Raw genomic sequence first — 21296 nt, forward strand, 5'->3', positions numbered from 1 at the left:
GGTGCCCCATAGAACAGTTTTGTTTTGTTTTGCTTTTGTTTTAAACAAAGGTATAAAACTCTGGCTCAGGATGGGAGTCTACAAGTTGTCATTCAAACCTCCATTATACTCATCATTGTTTGGATGTTCCTCTCCCTTCCTTCAGAGTCACTGTCAAAGCCCTGCCTATGACCTGCTCTGGCAACATAGTTTGTACGATATAGGTCACTCTCTGTCTGAGGGAAAGAGAGAATCTCCAGCTGAGATTGGAAGGTTTAGGGTAAGGGGCTGCTAGGTCTCCTCTTTTGCCTGAAAAGTCAAGACTTCTGACCAGGGTCGTGATTTGCAAGTATTTATCAGACACTCCCTGTGACACCTCAGTAGATACTCTTTGCTGGGACTGTCCTGACATGACAAAGGGAAAGCTACCCTATTCTCCATGTGTCTCTGCCTCCTGCATGTCTTCAGTATTTTTTGTGGTTTTTTGAGCAAGTGTGTGGATGAGTGGGGGAAGAGGTGGAGGGAATGGGAATGAGAGAATCTTAAGTGGGCTCAAGAACCCTGAGATCATGACCTGAGCTGAAATCAAGAGTTGGGCACTTAATGGACTGAGCCACCCAGGCAACCCAGGTCTTCAGTTTTGTGGGGTTTTTTGCTCTTGGTGATTTTTGTCTTCTTTTCTACTTTGGAACCAAGATAACCTACGGCGAAGGGTAACAGAGTCTCTTTGTCTTGTCCTATAAGCTAGCGCATCTCTATTCCTTTATTGTCTTCTCAGTTGGAATTGAAGTTCAGCTAATAAGCATGTGACTTCTACCGTTTATATACTTTCAGTACTAATAAACATTTCACTCCTCAGACTCAGACCCCAGTTGTAGGAAATGCCAGCAGTGTTTGTTGTTGTTTTTTACTTCCTGAGCCTGTGACGTAGAACTTCAAGGAACTAATTCTTTCTGCAACAGTTTTAAATTGACTTCTATAAAATAACAAAGTGAATTTTTAAGTACAACATTTCTTTCCCTAACACTATGTTAAGAACACACACACACACACGTATATATTAAGATACAACCTCAATTCCAAGGAACTTAAAATACAACTAGGGAGATGAGACTCATTCATTATAATAATCTTAACAGTTTAACCTCCTATTTGAGACCCATGATCCAGAACTCTCCACAATCTGTAAAAGCAAGAAATCAGTGGACTTAGGTATTCTTCTCAGTGAACTGCAGCAATTGACAAGACATAAGCTAACATGTCCAGATGTGTCCCCAGTTCTTGGTTAAGACCTATAGTCAAATACTAATTAAGTTACTATGGTCATTAGAGCTAATGATGTTTACTTTATAGCTCCTGACAATATATCCTTCCATGTGCCAGAAAAGCTAAATGTGGACAAAGTAGAAGCAAACTCATGAATAAAGCAGCATTTTCTTGAATGTAATTCTTTCTATGAACTAGAAAATTCCTTGGTCTGGGATGTGCAGTTGTCTGAGGATTTTGGACTTAGTTTCTCTCTAATAATAATAATTTTATGGAAATTTGTTGTTTTTTTAAAACTAGGTCACAGGGGCACCTGGGTGGCTGAGTCATTAAGTGTCTGCCTTCAACTCAGGTCAGGATCCCAGGGTCCTGGGGTTTGAGCCCCACATCACGTAGTGCTCCCTGCTCAACAGGGAGCCCATTTCCTACCTCTTCCATTCCCTGTGCCTATGATCACTTTCTCGCTGTGTCTCTGTCAAATAAATTAAAAAATATTTAAAATAAAGTAAAAATTACATCACAAGGGCACCTGAGTGGCTCAGTGGGTTAAAGCCTCTGCCTTTGGCTCAGGTCATGATCTCAGGGTCCTGGGATCGAGCCCTGCATCGGGCTCTCTGCTCGGCAGGGAGCCTGCTTCCTCCCCTCTCTCTGCCTGCCTCTCTGCCTACTTGTGATCTGTCTCTTTAAAAAAAATTACATCACAAATATGTGAGAAACAGTAAAATCAGAAAAGCGAGTTGTTCAAGGTTACATAGCCAAACCTTGTGATCTGAATTCATGCTTTGATATTTCAGAGTACTTTCCTCAAATTCGTAGTTAATGGCAAAAGAATGGACACAAGACAACACTATTTTTATATAAACTTTTAAGAAAGGAGATTTTTTAAAAAATTAGGCTTTTGAAACTTTGAATCCCATTAAGTTTTATACTTTAGCAAATATTTAGAGTCAGTCTTTCCATTTCATTCAGTTTCACAGATTTCATTAAGCAACAACTAGATTCTTAAAGCTGTAAAAGATACATTGGGGAAGACACTGTGTACAGCAACAGTTAAAATGCTCACAAGGCACACAGGGAGAACACAATTTTGATCGGGATTATCACAAAAGGCCTAGATGTATAGTTCTTGAAGAGGATGAAGAAATTTTGTTGGAAATTGGACCAAACACATGGTGGTTGGGGAGAACAGAATGAACAAAAGGGAGGGGCATGCAGAAGAAGGCACATGACCAGTTGGATGAGTAGGGACTTGTTCCTGATGCCCGGCCCACAGGCCGGCTAGGGGGAATTAGTAGAAGGTGGAGCTGTAAGGGTGAGTAGAAGAAGACCCCAGAGGGCCATTAGAGAAAATAATTTTCATGCAAAATATCATTCTGCTTGATGAATCATTTTAGAGTTGAAATGCTACAAGGTTTATTTGTCTTTTTGGATTTTAATTATATACTTACTACTTTTCAGAAAGGATTATTGAGGAGGAAAATAACAAGATATTTATTATATAATAAGAGTTTTGTTTATGGCCTCTGCGTCTTTTAATGCTTGCTTTATTACTTCCTTTGATAAAAATAACAAAGTCTTTAAAGAAGTTTTAAAAAAACTTTTCATTAGGAATGTTCCAAAAGAGCAAATAATGGAAAATTCACTCTTCGAGATTTGCTTGTGGTTCCTATGCAACGTGTTTTAAAGTATCACCTTCTCCTCCAGGTATGTAACTTAAAACTGTCAGTTTAGTTATTTGTTCATTTATTCATTTAACAGAGTATTCATGAAGCATCAATTATGCTCCGTATACTCTACGTTTGGGATGTATTCCCTTGCGATTTTTCAATGGTTAGTATAGCTTAGTGGGAAATAACAGAACAGCTGGAAAATTTTTCTTTTAGCAAAGATGATTCTATATCTTCCACAAAGTAACTTTTTGTGTCCTTCCAATAGAACTGGCTCCAAAAAAAACAAATGAACAACAACAACAACAAAAAAAAACCAAGGCAAAACAAAAAGATCCCTTTAACCAGGTCTTCTTTGGTTAGCAGGAATCATTTATTAGACTCTCAGTGCTGCAATACCCCTGATTTTTGGCAGGTTAAGTGTTTAGGACTTTTTGCCTTATAACCATAAACTAAAAAAGAATTCTGTCACATTCCATGTTGCTTTCTGCTATAATAAATTATAATAAGACTACATTTATTTTGAAGTGATTCTTGTTATAACCACAAAGCTTATGGTTTTCACAGTTAGTCCTCTAATGAGGGTGGAGAGTCTTATAAATTTAATTTGATAGCTGTACCAAGAGGCTCATTAGTTCTGCTCCAAGGAAATGTCTTACAGTATTAGTCTGTCAACTCTGCTGATGCGTGTGAAATGTCATTTTAAAAAGATCTACTACCTGTATGTGAAATATAATTTTGAGTCTGCTGCGCTTTATACATCTCGTATATTAAATTCCTTGAACTATAGTTGCGAAATTATTAGTCATCTCTATTTTTGTTCTACTGAGAAATCAGAAAAATTCAAACCCTGATTATTTCTTAAAAATGCATTAAAACATTTATGAGACCTAAACTCAAAGCAACTTAATCAAATTGGATTTTATGAAAAAATAATGAGGACTTAAGCAATCAGTCTCTGAGACATCATGAAACTAAAAACATGTCCAAAATAAAATAGTAATTTATTTTGTAACTTTGGAATAGTCAAATATCAATTGAAGATTTTAAAAGGTGCAGTTTTCAAGAAACATATGTTTTGGTCATTTATAAAGTTCTAGAGAGACTTTTATAAGTTTAAAATATGACTCTACTTTTTTGCAATTAGCAGGCTTTTTTCCTTAATCCCTCTTGGATTGTTTTATATTTTAAATTTCAAAAGAATGTTTAGTTTTGTGTATGGTGTAAAAGAATGGTCGAGTTTCATTCTCCTGTATATATCTGTCCAATTTTCCCAGCACCATTTATTGAAGAGACTGTCTTTTTCCCATTGGATATTTTTTCCTGCTTTGTAGATTATTTGACCACAGAGTCAAGGGTCCATATCTTGGCTCTCTATTCTGTTCCATTGCTCTATGTGTCTGTTTTTGTGCCAGTACCATGCTGTCTTAGTGATCACAGCTTTGTAATAGACTTTGAAATCAGGCAACGTGATGCCCCCCGGCTTTGTTTTTCTTTTTCAACATTTCCTCGGCTTTTTGGGTCTTTTCCAGTTCCATACAAATTTTAGGACCATTTCTTCCAGCACTTTGAAAAATACACAAAGTTGAACTCAAAATGGATGAAAGACCTCAATGTGAGACTGGAATCCATCAAAATCCTAGAAGGGAACATAGGCAGTAACCTCTTTGACCTGGCAGCTTCTTTCAAGACACATCTCCAAAGGCAAAGGAAACACAAGCAAAAATGAACTTTTAGGACTTCATCAAGATAAAAAGCTTCTGCACAGCAAAGGAAATAGTCAACAAAATGAAGAGGCAACCCACGGATTGGGAGAAGATATTTGCAAATGACACTACAGACAAAGGGCTGATATCCAACATCTATAAAGAACTCCTAAAATTCAACACACAAAAGACAAATAATCAAGTCAAAAAGTGGGTGGAAGACAAGAACAGACACTTCACCAAAGATGGCTAACAGACACCTGAAAAAATGTTTATCATCATTAGCCATCAGGGATATTCCTATCAAAACCACACTGAGATTTCACCTTACACAGTTAGAATGGCCAAAATTAACAAGGCAAGAAACAACAAATGTTGGAGAGGTTGTGGAGAAAGGGGAGCCCTTTTACACTGTTGGTGAGAATGCAAGTTGGTGCAGCCACTTTGGAAAATAGTGTGGAGGTTCCTCAAAAAGTTAAAAATAGAGGTATTAGCATTGTACACAATAGCCAAACTGGAAAGAGCTGAGATGCCCTTCAGTGGACGATGGATAAAGATGTGGTCCATATATACAACGGAATATAACTCAGCCATCAGAAAGGATGAATGCCCAACTTTTGCATCAACCTTGATGGGACTGGAGGAGATCATGCTGAGTAAAATAAGTCAAACAGAGAAAGTCAATTATCATATAGTTTCACATACTTGTGGAACATAAGGAATAGCATGGAGGACATTAGGAGAAGGAAGGGAAAAATGAATGGGGTGGAAATTAGAAGGGGAGACAAACCATGAAAAACTGTGAACTCCAAGAAACAACCTGAGGGTTTTAGAGGGGAGGGGAGGTGGGGGGATGGGTTGGCCCAGGGGTGGGTATTAAGGAGGGCACATAATTGCATGGAGCACTGGTGTTATATGTAAATAAGGAGTCTTGAAACACTGTATCAAAAACTCATGATGCACTGTATGGTGACTAACATAACATAATAAAAAGTAGTAATAAAATATTTAGTTTTATGATTTTTTAAAATAGGGAAATTTTTATTTGGGGTAACATATAGATTAAAAATCCTAGAAATGTTTTTCTATCTTGATAGTGTGGAGTGGAATTTGTCTAATGTTTAGACATTCGTTACATTAATGAGGTATGAATTTGAACATTTCCTACTTACTGCTGTACTTTAGTGGGGAAATAATTTTTGAAATACTTTATGGTTTGAAATCACAGATTTATAAAATTAGAGTATTTGAGAGTAGAGTATTTGAAACTTTGAGAATAAAATTGAAAATAGAAGTAAGAGAATATTATGTGGACAAGTTTTTATACTTAACAAATCTGATGGCTATAAATCCTCTTTATAACTAGAAACACTACTGATACTAAATTCAGCAAAAAAGTTTTGAGTGTCTTCCCTGTTCAACACATACTGTTAGGCATTCATGATATAAAACAGCTCTTGCCTTCCCAGACTGATAAAGCTCACTGTTTAGATAGGGAAAATGAAATGTAAGCTTCCGGGTGCCATACAATGTGATAGGTATACAAAAAGCACAGAGGGAGTACAAATAAAGGCCTAGTTAATTGTGCCTGGGGAGGCTGGGGATTTCTGGGGGCCTCTGTCATAGAAAGCTTCACTGAGAAGTGATTCTTAAATTGGTTGTGAAGGGAACAGTAGGAGTTCAATAGAGGCATCAGAGAGGAAGGGCTTTCTAAGGAGAGCAAACAGCATGCCTAATGGGATCAGACATGAGAACATATTTTGAGAAATGCAGTTAATTTAATGTGGCTAGAATATAGGTTGTTTGGATGGAATGGAAAGAAATTGAAAGAGGTTTGCAGAATTCAGACCATGAAGGGTCTAAGAGGTATGGTTGATGACCTGAAGCTTTTGTGGGCATCACAGATGTCTAAATAGGATAGGGACAGGATCCAGTTTGTACATTAGAAACCTAGCTCTGATGTCAATAGAATGAACAGATTGCAGTCCAGAGAGGCTACAAGTCAGAAGCAAATTTAGAATAACCCAGGTGAAAAAGAGTATGGACTTGAACCAATGTAGTGGCAGTGGGGATGGTTTCCAGGGGTAAGATCAAAGTCAGTATTGCTAGAAGATAGTATGGGAGAGGAGCACCTGGGACACTTCTTAGGTTTTGGCTTAGGTGATTCCATTGGTGGGGGTGTCCTCATTCAATAAAACATAAACAGGAACCAGAGCAGGGTTGTGGGTGAAAGTGCCTTAAGTTTGGAATTGTTGGGTTGGGTGGGCTCGTGAGATACCCAGGTAGAACTGTTTAGTTGGACAGAAGATTTCTGGGACTCGGGCGTGCGTTCTGGGTTTGAGCACATTTCTTTGAGAGGGATTGTCTTATTAGGTGAACATTGACATTATAGAGATGATTATGATAGAATTTGTAGAGTATGTATGGTAAGAATAACAGAAGCCCAAGGTGAAAATCTAGGGAATGGCAAATTTCAAAGGTACAGATAAAGAAGAAAGTATGAGAGATGGGTGAATCGGCAGAAATTTAGGATGGACTAACCACCACCACCAATAATAGCAACAAACAAAAGATCCTAATGTTCCTGAAGCTAGGAGAGAGGAGTAGTCATCAGAATCAGTTGACAATGAGGAGATCTTTCATGACATTTGGGAAGGATGTCATTGTAATGACGGGGGATAGAATTCAGGTTCATCTTTGAATGGAAAGTGTTTATAACCATTGTCTTATATCCTTTTGGTGTCTAGCTAGTGTTCTTAAAGTTTGAGATTTTTTATGGAAATAGAACCTAGTTAAATTGCATCCCATTTATTATATTATGGTGCAAATAGTGATAAAAATGGCTTATTTCTTAAAATTTTTTCTTTCTTATATTTTGGTTTTAATTGATGAAAGTAATACTGAATTGTATCTTCCAAATAGGAATTGGTCAAGCATACCACCGATCCTACTGAGAAGGCAAATCTGAAATTGGCTCTTGATGCAATGAAGGTAAGGCAAATGTATCCTTAACTTCTTTATATTTTTTATTCCTGCTTAAAAACAATAGAATACAAACTGCTAATACATATGCATTATATGCTGATATATTTCAATATATAAATATTTGTATAGTTTTGTATTTGGTGGGGAGAGATAGGTACTTATTAAAGATTAATTAATTAGTTAATTAATTAATTTTAAAGGGAGAGAGTGTACATGAGTTGAGGGAGGGGCAGAGGTAGAGAATCTTCAAGCAGAGTCCTGAGCTGAGCACGGAGCCTGATGCAGCCTAATGAGGGGCTCGATCTCACCTGAGATCATGACTGGAACCAAAATTAAGAGTTGGACACTTAACTGACTGAGTCATCCAGGCACCCCAGAAAACTGGATATATATATATATTTTTTTAATTTTATTTATCTGAAGAGAGAGAAGAGAGACCACAAGCAGGGGAAGCAACAGAAGGAGAGGGAAAAGCAGGCTTCCTGCTGAGCAGAGAGCCCTACTCAGGGCTTGATTCCAGAACCCTGATATCATGACCTGAACCAAAGGCAGAGGCTTAACCCACTGAGCCACCCAGGTGCCCTGAGAACTGGATATTTTTAACTGGAATAGATAGCCTTGCGTGGATTTAATTGTTAGACAAAGATACATAAAACCAAGAGGTATATTAAAATAACTTGTTTTTTATGAAAGTATGACAACTTTTATAACCACCAGGAATGATTTAATATAATGGTTTTATTTCACATTCTTTTTGTGGTTACTAATAAAATCCTGTTGGCTTGTGCAAGCAGCAGGTCAGCTGGTGACTTCAGAACACTGGCGTGACTTACTTTCCTCAAGTGAGGCTCTCTGCCAGGTTGACCTTCATGGATGTTGTACATCAGCACAGGTGGATTTCAGTTGGGGTCTCTATTTCTAGAGAAATCTGAAAATCAAGAGCTGTAAGTAGATAAAGGCAGACTTTTAAACATACTGGGTAATCTGTAACGCTCCAATTTCTACATTGTGCGGCACGTTGACTTTGAAAGAAATATTTACTCCTAACTTAAAACATAAGCCAATATTTGTTTTCAAGACAAAATGGTGATGTGACTCTATCAGAACAATGCTAATGGCTTCTCTGCGTCCCTCTGCCAGGGTCCGTGAGGGCTCTGCTCTTTGGCTGATTTCAGGAGCCTGTCAGGAACCATCACACAATTATTTGTTATTCTTTTCCAAAGTCATACCAAGTTTCCAATTTTTAAAGAAATCCTTTATAGATACATCCTATGAAAAGTCAGACTTTCATTTAGAACAAAGTAAGGAACTGCTTTTTTGTCTGAGGTCTGTTCCTACTGTTGCAGATGAATTTAAGAGGGTAGAGAAAAAAGAACACCCAGAAAACAGGAAAATCTAGAGCACATATAATAAAAATAGCTACTTACAGTATGGAAAGATTAGCTAATGTTTCCTCAAATATGAGAAAAAGACATTTTAAAGTAGGTGAAGAAGGCACGTGGAGAAATGTGTCCCGCATTGTTTGTTCACTTTTAATTCATTTCAGTGCTCTGAGGTTTTTCTCATCCTCTCTGCTTCTCCTTCATGAACTCTTTAAAATTGAACTGGCGGCCAGACCGAAAGCTCTCCAGGAACTAAGACACCACCTGGTTGCAGGAAACAGTCCTGCTGCACTGGACTCACTGTCTTACTTATAGTTACTTTTTTCTCCTGCTAATCCTTCATTGCACTATTGACCTTATTCTAACCCGTGTAAGAATGTGATTCTCTCAAGGTCAGTTATTAACATGTCTGGAATTTGCATTCTCCTGACCTAGTTTCCTTTTGTTGTTCTGCATGGTGGCAGATTTTGTTTGCTTTTGTTTTATATCCCTGTTCTTCTCAGAGGTGAGGTGAATGACAACGCCTTCGTCTGCCCAGCTGTACGGCAGACACTTCAAAACCTGCTTTTCAGTTGCAGCTTTGATTGATTGGATGTTCGTTTTATTGTCTTTGAAAAGTTATGGTGATTACTTTTACCGCTAATGAAATTAATGGTGCGTTTTCTTTCAAACAGTTTTCGTCTTTTCTCCAGCCTTATCCTGACTTCCTTTTATACCCTTCTCTTTATTCTTTAGGACTTGGCACAATATGTGAATGAAGTGAAAAGAGATAATGAGACCCTTCGTGAAATTAAACAGTTTCAGCTTTCTATAGAAAATCTGGTATGTAATTATCCTGCTATCCAGCTTCCCTAACTCATAAATCAGAGGACATTCTACAAGTTGTTTTTGAAGAAAAGATAGTTTACCTTGAAGTTTCTGCTGTTGTAGGTTTTTTCCTGGTTTTTGTTTGGCAGCACCCACATAGCTCTCTCATGGCACCGGTGAAATGTGTGTCATTGTCTAAGGACTTTCTGCCTTTGCTTGTCCCTCCCTCTTTAATCACACTCTGCTTCTTCCCTTGGCTGTACAAGTTCAAACATTGGAATTTTGTGTTTTTTTTTCCTTTTTCTTTTCTTTTGTTTACCCCCACACATACTCATGGCTGATTCCTGTTAATCTATTCATTTTATATATTTACTGGGTGACTCCTGTGTGCCAGACATTTTCTTTGGGACCGGGGTTATAACTGTGAACAGCAGGGTCTCATGGCTGAGGAGGCAGAAAAAGACGTTTAAAAATGCTCTACTGGGATCCATGCTGTGAACAGGGCGAGGGAACAGAGTATACTAAGGAGAGGCTTCATTTAGATGAGATGGTGAGAAAAAGTCCTTCTGAGTCATTTGCCTCTTGAACCTGAGGCATAAGAAGAAACCAGTGGTGCAGAGATCTGGGGGAGAGGAATCCAGACAGAAGCCATAGCAAATGAAATGCCCGAAGATGGGCTGGAACCTGGAGTGTTTTAGAGGTTGAAAGGCAAGAGTGTTTGGGTGAGTGAGGGGCTCTAAGTTGGGAGAGTGGTGAGTGGGAGGACTAGTTTCAAAAAAGAGCTGGTGGAGGCCCGGATGGAGCTATGGGCAGTGAAAATAGAGATACAGCTATGAAGGAAAGACTCTTCTCTTGGTGGGTGGAGCAATTTTATTGCTGCTTTCTCGGAAACATCTTTTCACGTGTATGGTCACGCCCCCCTTTCAGGACCTCATCTGCCACCTTTCCCGTCACAGGAGCCTCCAGCCTTTCCTTCACATCGTTGCACTCCCAGATGGTGGACTTCTCGATTCTGTCTCTTTCCCAACCGTGTCAGTATTGCCGTTGCCTTCAGGATTCAGGCAACATTCCTTAGCATGGTATTTAAAGCCCTCAGTGATCTGGGCTTCAACTACTTTCCTGAACTCATCCAGCCAGTACCTGCCCACATACTTTGCTTTGCAGCTCTCCTGCTGTGTTGTAAGGTCTCTAATTGGCCGTACATTTTTATCATTCCGCCTTTGATGATAATGGAGTCAAACCCTAGGATGTCTTCCCATTATTTCCTATCAGATTCCTTCAAGATCCAACTAAAATAATTCTTTCCCTTATCTCCCATTGTTACTTTCTCTTTGTAAATACATAGCATATTGCCTGGATAGTTGTTTAGCAGTGTGTGTGTGTGTGTGTGTATAATATATATGACATTTACCATTTTTGAATGTACAGTTTTGTGATGTTAAATACATTCATGTTGTTGGGCAGCCATCACCACTGTCCATCTCCAGAACTCTCTTCATCTTGTGAAACTGAAGCCCTGTACCCATTAAATACGAACTCTGTTCTCCCCTCCTCCCAGCCCCCTGGCAACCACCAGGGTTGGTGGTTGGAAATTCACCAGACTTTCTGTCTTTGTGAATTTGACTACTCTAGGTCCCTCATGCAGGTGGAATCATGTATTATTTGTCCTTCTGTAACTGGCATACTTTATTTAGCATAATGTCTTCAGTATTCACCCTTGTTGTAGCATGTATCCGAATTTCATTTTGTTTTTTAAAGAATTTTTTTTTTTGAGGCTTTAAAATATAGCATTGCTTATACTCCACATTTTGATTATCCATTCAGCTGTCTATGGACACTTGGATTTCCTCCCTCTTTGGCTGTTGTGAATGATGCTGCTGTGAACACTGGTGTGCACATATATGCTCAAGTCCCTGCTTTCACTTCTTTTGGATATATACCCAGAAGTAGAATTGCTGGATTATATGGTAATTCTAGGTTTAATTTTTTGAGGGCTAGCCATACTGTTTTCTACAGTGACTGCCCCATTTTATGTTCCCGCCAGCAATGCACAGGAATTCCAGTATCTCCACGTCCTTGCCAACACTTGTTCTTTCCTTTTCTTCTTTTTTCTTTTTTAAAAAAATAATATCCATCCAAATGGGTACAAAGTAGCATCTTATTATGGTTTTGGCTTTGTATTTCCCTAATGATTAGAGATACTGAGTATCTTTTCATATGCTTTTTGGCCATTTATATATCTTTCTAGAGAAATGTCTCTTCAAGTCCTTTGCCTATTTTTGAGTCATGTTTGCTTATTTTTTGTTTTTGTTGAGTTATAAGAATTCTTTATATATTCTGGATATCCATTTTTGTCCCACATTTTGTTGGCAAGTATTGTCTGCCATTCTTTTCACTCTGTTGATATTTTCCTTTGCACAAAACATTCACTTTTGATGAATTTCAACTTACTGGTCTTTTGTGGATAGTGCTTTCCACTAGTGGTATAGTATAGTGGCATATCTAAGAAATCATTGCAAAATCCAATGTCATAAAACTTTCCCCCTGAGTTTTCATCTAAGAGTTTTATATATTTGGTTTTTTGATCAGTGTGTTATACTGTTTAAGGTAAGTGTCCAATTTCATTCTTCTGCCTGTGCATATCCAGTGTCACCAGAATCTTTTGTTGTAAAAGCTGTTCTATCCTCATTGAATGATCTTGGTACTGTTTTCAAAAATCCTTTGACCAGATATATATGACGGCATATTTCCAGGTATTCTGTTTCATTGGCCTAAAAGATTATCTTTTTTTTTTTTTAAATATTTTTATTTATTTATTTGAGAGACAGTGAGAGAGAGCATGAAAGGAGAGAAGGTCAGAGGGAGAAGCAGACTCCCCATGGAGCTGGGAGCCCGATGTGGGACTCGATCCCGGGACTCCGGGACCATGACCTGAGCCAAAGGCGGTTGCTTAACCAACTGAGCCACCCAGGTGCCCCTAGAAGTTTATCTTTATGCAAGTGCCACCCTGTTTTGATTACCATAGTTTTGTAATAAGGTTTGAAATCAGGAAGACTAACACCGCAACTTTGTTCTTTTTCAATATTGTTTTGACTATTAAGAGTCCCTTTAGATTCCACATGAATTTTATGATGGAGTTTTCTATTTTCTGCAGAATACATAATGGGGACTTTGTTAGGGAATATCTATTTTTATATTTTCTTGCAGCACAATTAATTACATATCTGCTTTCTCTATTAGAATATAATCTCCCAGATGTTAGTGATAATTTTCAGTCAGTTTTTTTTGTCTCCTTAGCACCTTTTACAGTAGGTTTTCATAAATACTTACTTTTTTTATTGTCTGCCTCTGGGGAATTGGTTCATTATGTTTAATCATTAAGTCATACTTTTTGTTCTTGAGATCTTAGCTCAAGGAAGCTATCCTTGGCTTTCTAGAACAAATGAAGCCCCTGGCAATGCATGTTTCCTGTACTCTTTCTTCTAATTACATACTTCTGTGAATATTTTCCCCCCATTGTGGGGGGGATACTCTTTTTTCTAATTATATACTTCTGTGAATATTTTCCCCCCACTGGGCAGGGGAAAACTTTGCCCTGTATCTACTACCGTGTCTGGTACAAAATGGGTGCTCCCTAAGTATTAGTTGCTGTAACTTTGTTGTGATTTAAATTCTTCCAGTTAATTCTTGCTTTTGGTAGCTAACTTCCCTATTAAGTTATGAGTAAAATTAATTAATGTCCTCAGTATACCTCCAAGGCCCAAGGACAGACTGGTTTTGAAAGTGAACCATATAGACCTGAGCGTTTTAGACTAAGTGTGCTAAAAATGTAAAATGATAAAACTTGTAGTGTGATAAGGTAGCTGTTCCTAGCAAATATCCTCGCTAATATTTATTTCTGTTTTTACATGATTACAAAAAGTTGAGACATGTGAATTTTATATTTCAGAACCAACCGGTTTTGCTTTTTGGACGACCTCAGGGAGATGGTGAAATTCGAATAACTACTCTAGACAAGCACACGAAACAAGAAAGGTGAGAAAAGAGGAGCAATACTTATTTTCAGAATAAGTGGTTAGTATCAGAAGATTGAGAAAACAATTCTAGGACAAAGGGAAGCAGAGGAAGAAAAACAAGGGGACAGACCAACCTATGGTTTTTCTACAATTTTCTCATAAATATGTTAGAGAAAAATACCTGTGTTTTGGTATCTGTTGATTTGTCTAAGTTCTTAAGAGGGATATGACAAATATCGCTTTAGCTGAGGTTCAAAGGGACACACTGAAATGAGAATAGAGCTACAGTAATAGACAACAGAATTGTTTGATTTCTTTTTTTGGTATACGTTTGAAAACAACTAAAAATATGAAGTGCTCTAAGAAATTGGTCTAAGTGGGGACCATTTCATGATATTTTCTTGAGGGAAGTTCAGGTTAGTGAGCTTGGCCTGGTATCCCAAATTATAGACATAGGGTTGCTAAACTTGTTTGGTTGGTTAAAATGGCCATTTCTGGAACTTTTGGAAAGAGAAAGTCAGCCAGCAGGGGGCAATGTCAGCTCTTGCTTCCAACTTGATACCCAGGTGCTACAGGTAGCTCCTAGGAGACCTATCCTTTTTCAGCCTCTCCAGGAAAATAGTCTTTGAAAGTGATGCAAGTATTAGAGCTATGTAAATGTATCGTTTTCATTATCATTATTTTAAAATGTATACATGTTAATTCCTGAGAATTTTCTAAAAGATGAAAATATTGATATGGGGTGATAGGATTACAAGTTTGTTTTTTCTCCCCCAATTACATTGTCATTAAAAATTAAGAGAAGCATCAATACAAAAATATAACCATAATTTTTCTAGTTTGCATTTTGCTCATATACTGCTTGGTTTGTGTTTCCGGTGGTCCATGAAATCATGAGGAGCAACATAGAGGGTGAAAGTGTGGGTTCCACAGTCAGATCTGGTGTGAACCTTGCTCTGCCCTTCACTAGCTGTGCGACCTTGAGCAAATTATTTAACTTCTCTAATCCTGTTTCCTCCCCAGTAAAATGAAGATGAAAAATGATATCTCAGCATGTGGTCCTGAGGATTTAAATTAAGTGAGTCATCTTTGTGAAAGGGACAGACACCTCCCTACACATTCTGGTCCACTCCTCAAAATATCAGAAGTTCACTACTCTTATCATTAGTATTCTGTAAATGGCTAGTTTTTAAACGGGGGGAAAAAATTGCTCCTGGACACTTTGTGGCTTTCTCAGTTGTTCCTGAGCAACTCTGAATGTATATATTCATACTATAATTTTGTGTATTTTTAAAATGAAACTAAGGTAAAGTAAGGCCATTCATCCCGTCAAGTGTAGTGCCAGGGTATGCACAGTTCATTCTTTTCCATAGGCAACACTGCCTTGGTCTTTAACATAAAGAAACAATGTTTGGTTGGTTTAATTAAATTTTACCAAGGAAAAGTTAACGTACATTCTTCTGTCTCTCATTCTCTCAGGCATATCTTCTTATTTGATTTGGCAGTGATTGTATGTAAAAGGAAAGGCGATAACTATGAAATGAAGGAAATAATAGATCTTCAGCAGTACAAAATAGCCAACAATCCTACAACTGATAAAGAAAATAAAAAGGTGAATCTTTGAAAATTAATTACCATAATTTACTCATGACTTTGACCATTCAAGGAGAGGATACTAATGCATTAATATGAGAGGGCTTATCAGTGCAGGTGATTTTTCTTTCTCGAGATTGATGAGGAGCAGGCCTCTGTGAGACATAATTGGACAGTGTCACAACTGACAGTGATCATCTCTAAAGCCTTAATGGTCAAGTAAAATGCATTTGGCATAAGAACTGTTACAGAGATAAAGCTGACTATAAAAGTCTGATTGTTCACAGTTCATATGCTGATAATGTTATGAGCGGTTTGTGGGTGACTGTGGTGGTGTTTTAGTGAATTTGGAAGCATGATGTTATCGCTGAAGTATACATATTAACCTGAGGAATATTACTTTCAACAGTGGTCTTATGGCTTCTACCTCATCCATACCCAGGGACAAAATGGATTAGAATTTTATTGCAAAACAAAAGATTTAAAGAAAAAATGGCTGGAACAGTTTGAAATGGCTTTGTGAGTATTTCTACCTTTAAAAGTGTTTTTTCTACTACTTAAAAATCTCTTACAAGTAATGAATTGTCAATAAATGTACTCCAGCCCTTGTAGCGTGTATATAGAGACTGTGGAAACACTTTGAGCATGATTGCTACTTGGCTGGTCAGCTTGATAACTTTGGTCTCCTACGAGAGAGGCTTTGGCGAATTTCTTCAAGAAAAAGAAAGAGGGCACTCTAACATTCTGTTTGACTTTCTTCTCTTGGGCATATTTTAATTCTTAAGCTTTCTGCAGCCTGTGAAAATATTAACAATTCTGATGATAAACTTTTGATATACTGACCGTATTTTATATAGATCTTTAAAGCAGAAGTGGTTGCAAACACACACATTCATATTTGCACATATTTTATTTTTAATAGAAAAATTCATTTCTTCCCCTCATTTGATTTTTTTTTGGACTCATTTGTTGTTTGAGTCCTAGATAAATTACCTGGTGTTTTCAATGAATGTTTTAAGGTCTTGAGTTCTTTCCGTGTTCTTTCCTTTTATGAAAGTGGAAGCTCAAGGAAGAGGTGGGAAATAAGTTAGACCTGTTTCAAAAGGAATGGCATAAAGAGATGTAATTACACAAAAACACGTTATTATAGGGGTTTCTTTTTGGTTTTGATGTTTTGGATTAAAAGGTGCATAGTGACCTTGTTACAAAAACATTAAGGTGACCCTGAAATTGAAACTGTTAGCAAAAAGTGAAATTCGGGGTAGGGAGCGGGTGGGGGGTGGGTGGGGAGAAAAGCACTTTGGATTTGCCTCATTTGTATTCTAGCACTGTTTACCATTTGTGGACAAATTCTATCGGGCTCTTGTTCCTTCTTTTGCTTTGAGAAATGCTCATGTTAATATGGGGATAAGATTAGAATGTTTTATTGTAGTTCCGAATTGAGAAAAACAGATTTTCTTGAGATTATTTTATCTAACATTTTGAGAGCAGTGATGGTGCTGCTAAGATGTTTGTAAGCTCATAGAACAATTCTGGATTCGTCAGTAACCACGGTCATGAGTTGGCTGCATGGTCTTAGCTAAGTTCATTATCTCTCAGAGCCCTGGTTTCCTCCTCTATAAAATAAGGATGATACTGTTTTGGATTTCAATGATATGTTTCAGGCTGAGTGGCACACCAGCAGTCATATGGTATAGAACAATAATGATATCTATTGTTATCACTATTATTAATATTGTTTTGTATTTAGGATCTTAATCTATACCCATGAGGACTTGTAAAACCAGAAGGCACCATCCCAGTATACATCGTGGGGCTAATACTGTATTGTTCTTGATTATAGGGGTAAAGCCAAAGAGGTTAGTAGTTGTATGCATGGATGCTGTGGCTCTGCTGTAGGTCCCCTTGGCTGGGGCCTGAATAAGGAAATTGGTGGCCTCTGCCTAGTCTCTCACAGATTGTGGGCTCCATCATAAACCAAGGGTGCTATTTTAAGGAGGTTTTCAAGTGGTGACTTGTCTACTTGGGGTTGGTGACAATGGGCACAGGTAGAGCTGATCTCAAGCCTTTGCTCTTATGAGAATGATGCTGGGCTAGTATTTACTTCTGGGTTCTTTTTTGCTATATAATCTTTGGATGAATGAAAACGCTTCTGCAGAGGAGGGAAGGTAAATTTCTTGTCTGGAGCAGGCAGCTCTCCTTGGACTGTACGATAGGCAGACCAGTTAACATTTTGTTCAGTTGCCATAAATCAAGGAACTTAACTGGATACAAGAGATTTTACAGTATGGATGCTTTTATCTCTTTTGTGAAAAAGGATCTGGGGTAGGTAGATGAAGGGTGGTTTGGTGGCTCACTGAAGTATCCTCAGGGATCCAGACTCAGGGCTTCTGCTCTTCACGATAAGCATTTGGCTTCTGTGCTCAGGGTTGGTCACTTTGTTGTCCAAGATAGCTGCGGGAGCTCCAGTTATAAAATCTTCATTCTAGGCAGCTGAAGGGGACTCCTTTGGTTTAAGGATCCCTTGTAAATATGCCACAAACTTATGTTACTAATACTGACTAGAATTTAGCCGTATGGCCACATCTGTCAAGGGAGCCTAGGAAACCTTTATCATCTTTATTTCAGGCAGGATTGCGCCTAGCTGGGAATCAAGGTTCTCTTATGGAAAAAAAGGAGAGACTTGTAGACAACTACCTGTCACTGCTTTATAGTTATATACCTATGGGAGGCTGGATAGATAGAAATTGTCCCACCATAAGAAAGACGGCTGTACCATGCCCAGGGAAACTGGGATTCTTAACTTTGAGCAATTTCCAGGCACCTCACCAATATAATTAAACCTCCAAGTGGCTGTTTGTATTTCAGAATTCCATTGACTGCCCATGCAGATGGTGAGAGGGTGGAAGTACCTTTTTTGAGAATTGCCAGAGTCGAAGTGGAGGGCTTCTATAAGCAGGGATGATGCCAATTATGGCAAAGTAAAATTAGTCAGGATTTTACTCAGGCATCAGAATATGCCATTATTTTATTTTGTCCCCTCTTTTTTGAAGCTCATTATGCAGGAAAGCCCTGCTTCCTGCTCTATAAGCAGCTCTTGCTTGTCTTGTGCTCAGGAGAATAAAATAGCCTAGGTTATGTCCTGAAGCTTAGGACGACGTTACCTATGGTCCAAATTTTGCCATTTTATCTATTAAAGTTCGAGTACTGTCCTTCTCTAAGCCATGGGGAATAAAAGAAAACTAGGAAAATGGGCTGCATTCATGTCAGCCCATGAAAACCTTTGGATACCTCCTCAAGCCGGCTGCTACCAGTCCCTAGCATTAACATTGGACACCCAGGTCCTCTTAGAGCATTCTGGAGTGTTGCTTTAAGGAACTCAGGATGGAAAGGGAGGCATCAGGAGGAGTGTGGTGGGGAATCAAGGGAGGTGATATTTTAAGACTGATGAAGTGCTTGCCAGTTCTATTTACAGAAGATGGCTGTTCCGCTGTTTATAGGATGATTGGATCGTTTTTATTTTTTAAAAAAGTTGCATATCACCTTTAAGATGTTTAAAATACCACTTTTAATTTAGAACGTTAAAAAAGACCATAGAAAAGCATGAATACCAATAAACAGTAAGTATCCAGTAAACGCATATCATCTCCCTAGAGGTGACCTAAATCTCAGCCTGTGTCTTTCTCAGACATATCCCATCCCTGCTCAGTAGTCGTGTTCTCTGACCTTCTTTGGCAGTAACCACTTTCAGCATTTAGAATATTCAGTGAACCACATCAGTACTTGGCAAACCTCCATAAGAAAGGATGAACAAAGGAAAAAGCAGCAGTGACCCACTTGGATAGGGCAGGGAGAAAAATGTTTTTTTCTTTTTCTCCTGTGAGAAGAAGGGTAGCAGGACGGATTGCTCTTGAGGTTGTTGGAACAGTCATGGAACCAAAGAAATTTGGGAGCCGTAGTTCTGGGGGACCCCCACTCTGAAGAATGTATTTCAACCTTTAAGAGACTGATGTAGATACATTGTTTATTCTTATTTATTTCCAAAAGGGCTTTTGTCACCGTCTCTCCCAATTCCATTTAGTTCTCTGTGAAATAAGATGGCAAATATTTTTAATAGCTTAAGCTAGTTTTCATAATGATATAGGAGAATATGGATGTGAGTGCCTATAGCAATGTTCAAAATCTTGTCAGGAAGCTTCTGGGTATGTTTTCCCCCAATCCCTTATATCCAGTGTGTTTTTATGAATTCTCCTTTTAGATTTAAATTGATAAATATTGTCATGCCCATTTTATAGCTCAGGAAACTAATGATTACAGCAGTGTTTCAGCAAACTTGTACAACTTCAGTGTTGTATAATTTACAGTGGAGTTCAGGATCTCAGGTCACAGCAATTTCTTTACCCCAAGGTGCTAAAATAAACAACTGGACTGAAATCCTGTTATCTACAACTTGAGTCAGGTTTCCTTTTCTGCTCTCCTCATCTCCACCACTATAACTAGGACCTAGAGGATCAGGCAGTTTTTTTAAATGTTCCAGAAACAAGTCAACGTTGGGTAAAATATGAAACAAATAAATTGAATAATAGACAAGGAAGGCTTTTTAAAGAAGGAGAGTGAGAAAGAAAAAGTAAAATGGGGGAGGGGAGTATTGCAAATGGTAAAAAGTGGTAGATTCTGAACCAGCCTCCATAGTGTTTACTGAAGGAAACTGAAAGGTTCCTTTGCCTGGAATTTATTCTGACCAACTTGATCCAATTCTTTTTTTTTTTTTTTTAATTTTATTTATTTATTTGACAGACAGAGATTACAAGTAGGCAGAGAGGCAGTCAGAGAGAGGAGGAAGCAGGCTCCCTGCTGAGCAGAGTGCCCGATGCGGGGCTCGATCCCAAGACCCTGGGATCATGACCTGAGCTGAAGGCAGAGGCTTTAACCCACTGAGCCACCCAGGCGCCCCCCGACTTGATCCAGTTCTTTAAGTTCTAACAATTTATATTAATCCCTTGAATAAAGAAGGTTCCTTGAAAGATGCATTGCCATATTCCCACTATCTAAGATTCCTTCACTGTGTACCATATGCACCGTGCTACGTGGTTTTCCTAAGAGGAGGAAGAACGTAGAAATAGTAATGTGTGCTCAAAGATTAGCCCAGGATATTTAGGGCTGGTTGCCAAATTAGCAATTTGTTGCTAATTGTTAAATGCTAAGTCTGTGGTTGTGGAGAGAAGGGTATATAGAAATTACAGAGCCAAGAAGGGACTCTAGGACCAGATGTCATTGTCATGTTGGACATCTAGAAGGGCAGCCCCTGAGCTTTGTCTCCCACGGTGAACCCCTGAAAAGGCTCTCCAGATAGGGTGGGGCAGGGGGGGCAGGAATCTAGCCATTAAACTCCACAAATCTCATTTGACCAGAGTCACACTGTTTCTAATTTATTCCCCACTTACTTCCAGAAGGAATTTGAGGTCACTCACCATAAAAAGCACACATGCCACAGAATTAAAAATAAAAATTTAAATAATCAGAGGTCAAACAGAACAATGTTTCAAAGTATTCTCCTCACACTTGGGATCTACTAGACAAGAATAGTTTCCTGAAATCTACCTTCTGTAGTTTATATTATAAAAGCAGTGAGTATGTTGTTCACATTTTAAATATGAAATTATATTTTATCAAACATAATTTAAAAAACACAAGATTTGTTTTAATCTAAAGATATTGCTCAGATATTTTGACTACCAGAGAGATAATTACCGGAGGAAATTACATTCATTCTACAAGTACTTACTGAGCACTTGCCTTCTTACCAGATATTATTGGACGCCCTGGGCATGTAACAAAGAGGGAGCTATTGCAATTGAATTTAATACTGTAATTTATAAATATAATTTTTAGCTA

The 21296-nt window shown here is 38.2% G+C and overlaps 1 protein-coding gene across 4 annotated transcripts in view; it reads left to right on the top strand.

Moving 5' to 3' along the window:
- Positions 1 to 21296, top strand: part of VAV3 (vav guanine nucleotide exchange factor 3) — a 352020-nt gene that overhangs the window by 175743 nt on the left and 154981 nt on the right. For all 4 annotated transcript variants that reach the window (XM_045081972.1, XM_045081970.1, XM_045081971.1 and 1 more), the window contains exons 10-15: positions 2854 to 2949; positions 7541 to 7609; positions 9721 to 9807; positions 13742 to 13827; positions 15288 to 15420; positions 15811 to 15920. In XM_045081972.1, the coding sequence (XP_044937907.1) occupies positions 2854 to 2949; positions 7541 to 7609; positions 9721 to 9807; positions 13742 to 13827; positions 15288 to 15420; positions 15811 to 15920 (581 nt within the window). The remainder of the gene's footprint in view (positions 1 to 2853; positions 2950 to 7540; positions 7610 to 9720; positions 9808 to 13741; positions 13828 to 15287; positions 15421 to 15810; positions 15921 to 21296) is intronic.

The sequence above is a fragment of the Mustela putorius genome, unplaced genomic scaffold, assembly GCF_011764305.1.
Source record: "Mustela putorius furo isolate JIRA1106 unplaced genomic scaffold, ASM1176430v1.1 tig00000585_pilon_pilon_pilon, whole genome shotgun sequence".
Taxonomy (NCBI): Eukaryota; Metazoa; Chordata; class Mammalia; order Carnivora; family Mustelidae; genus Mustela; species Mustela putorius.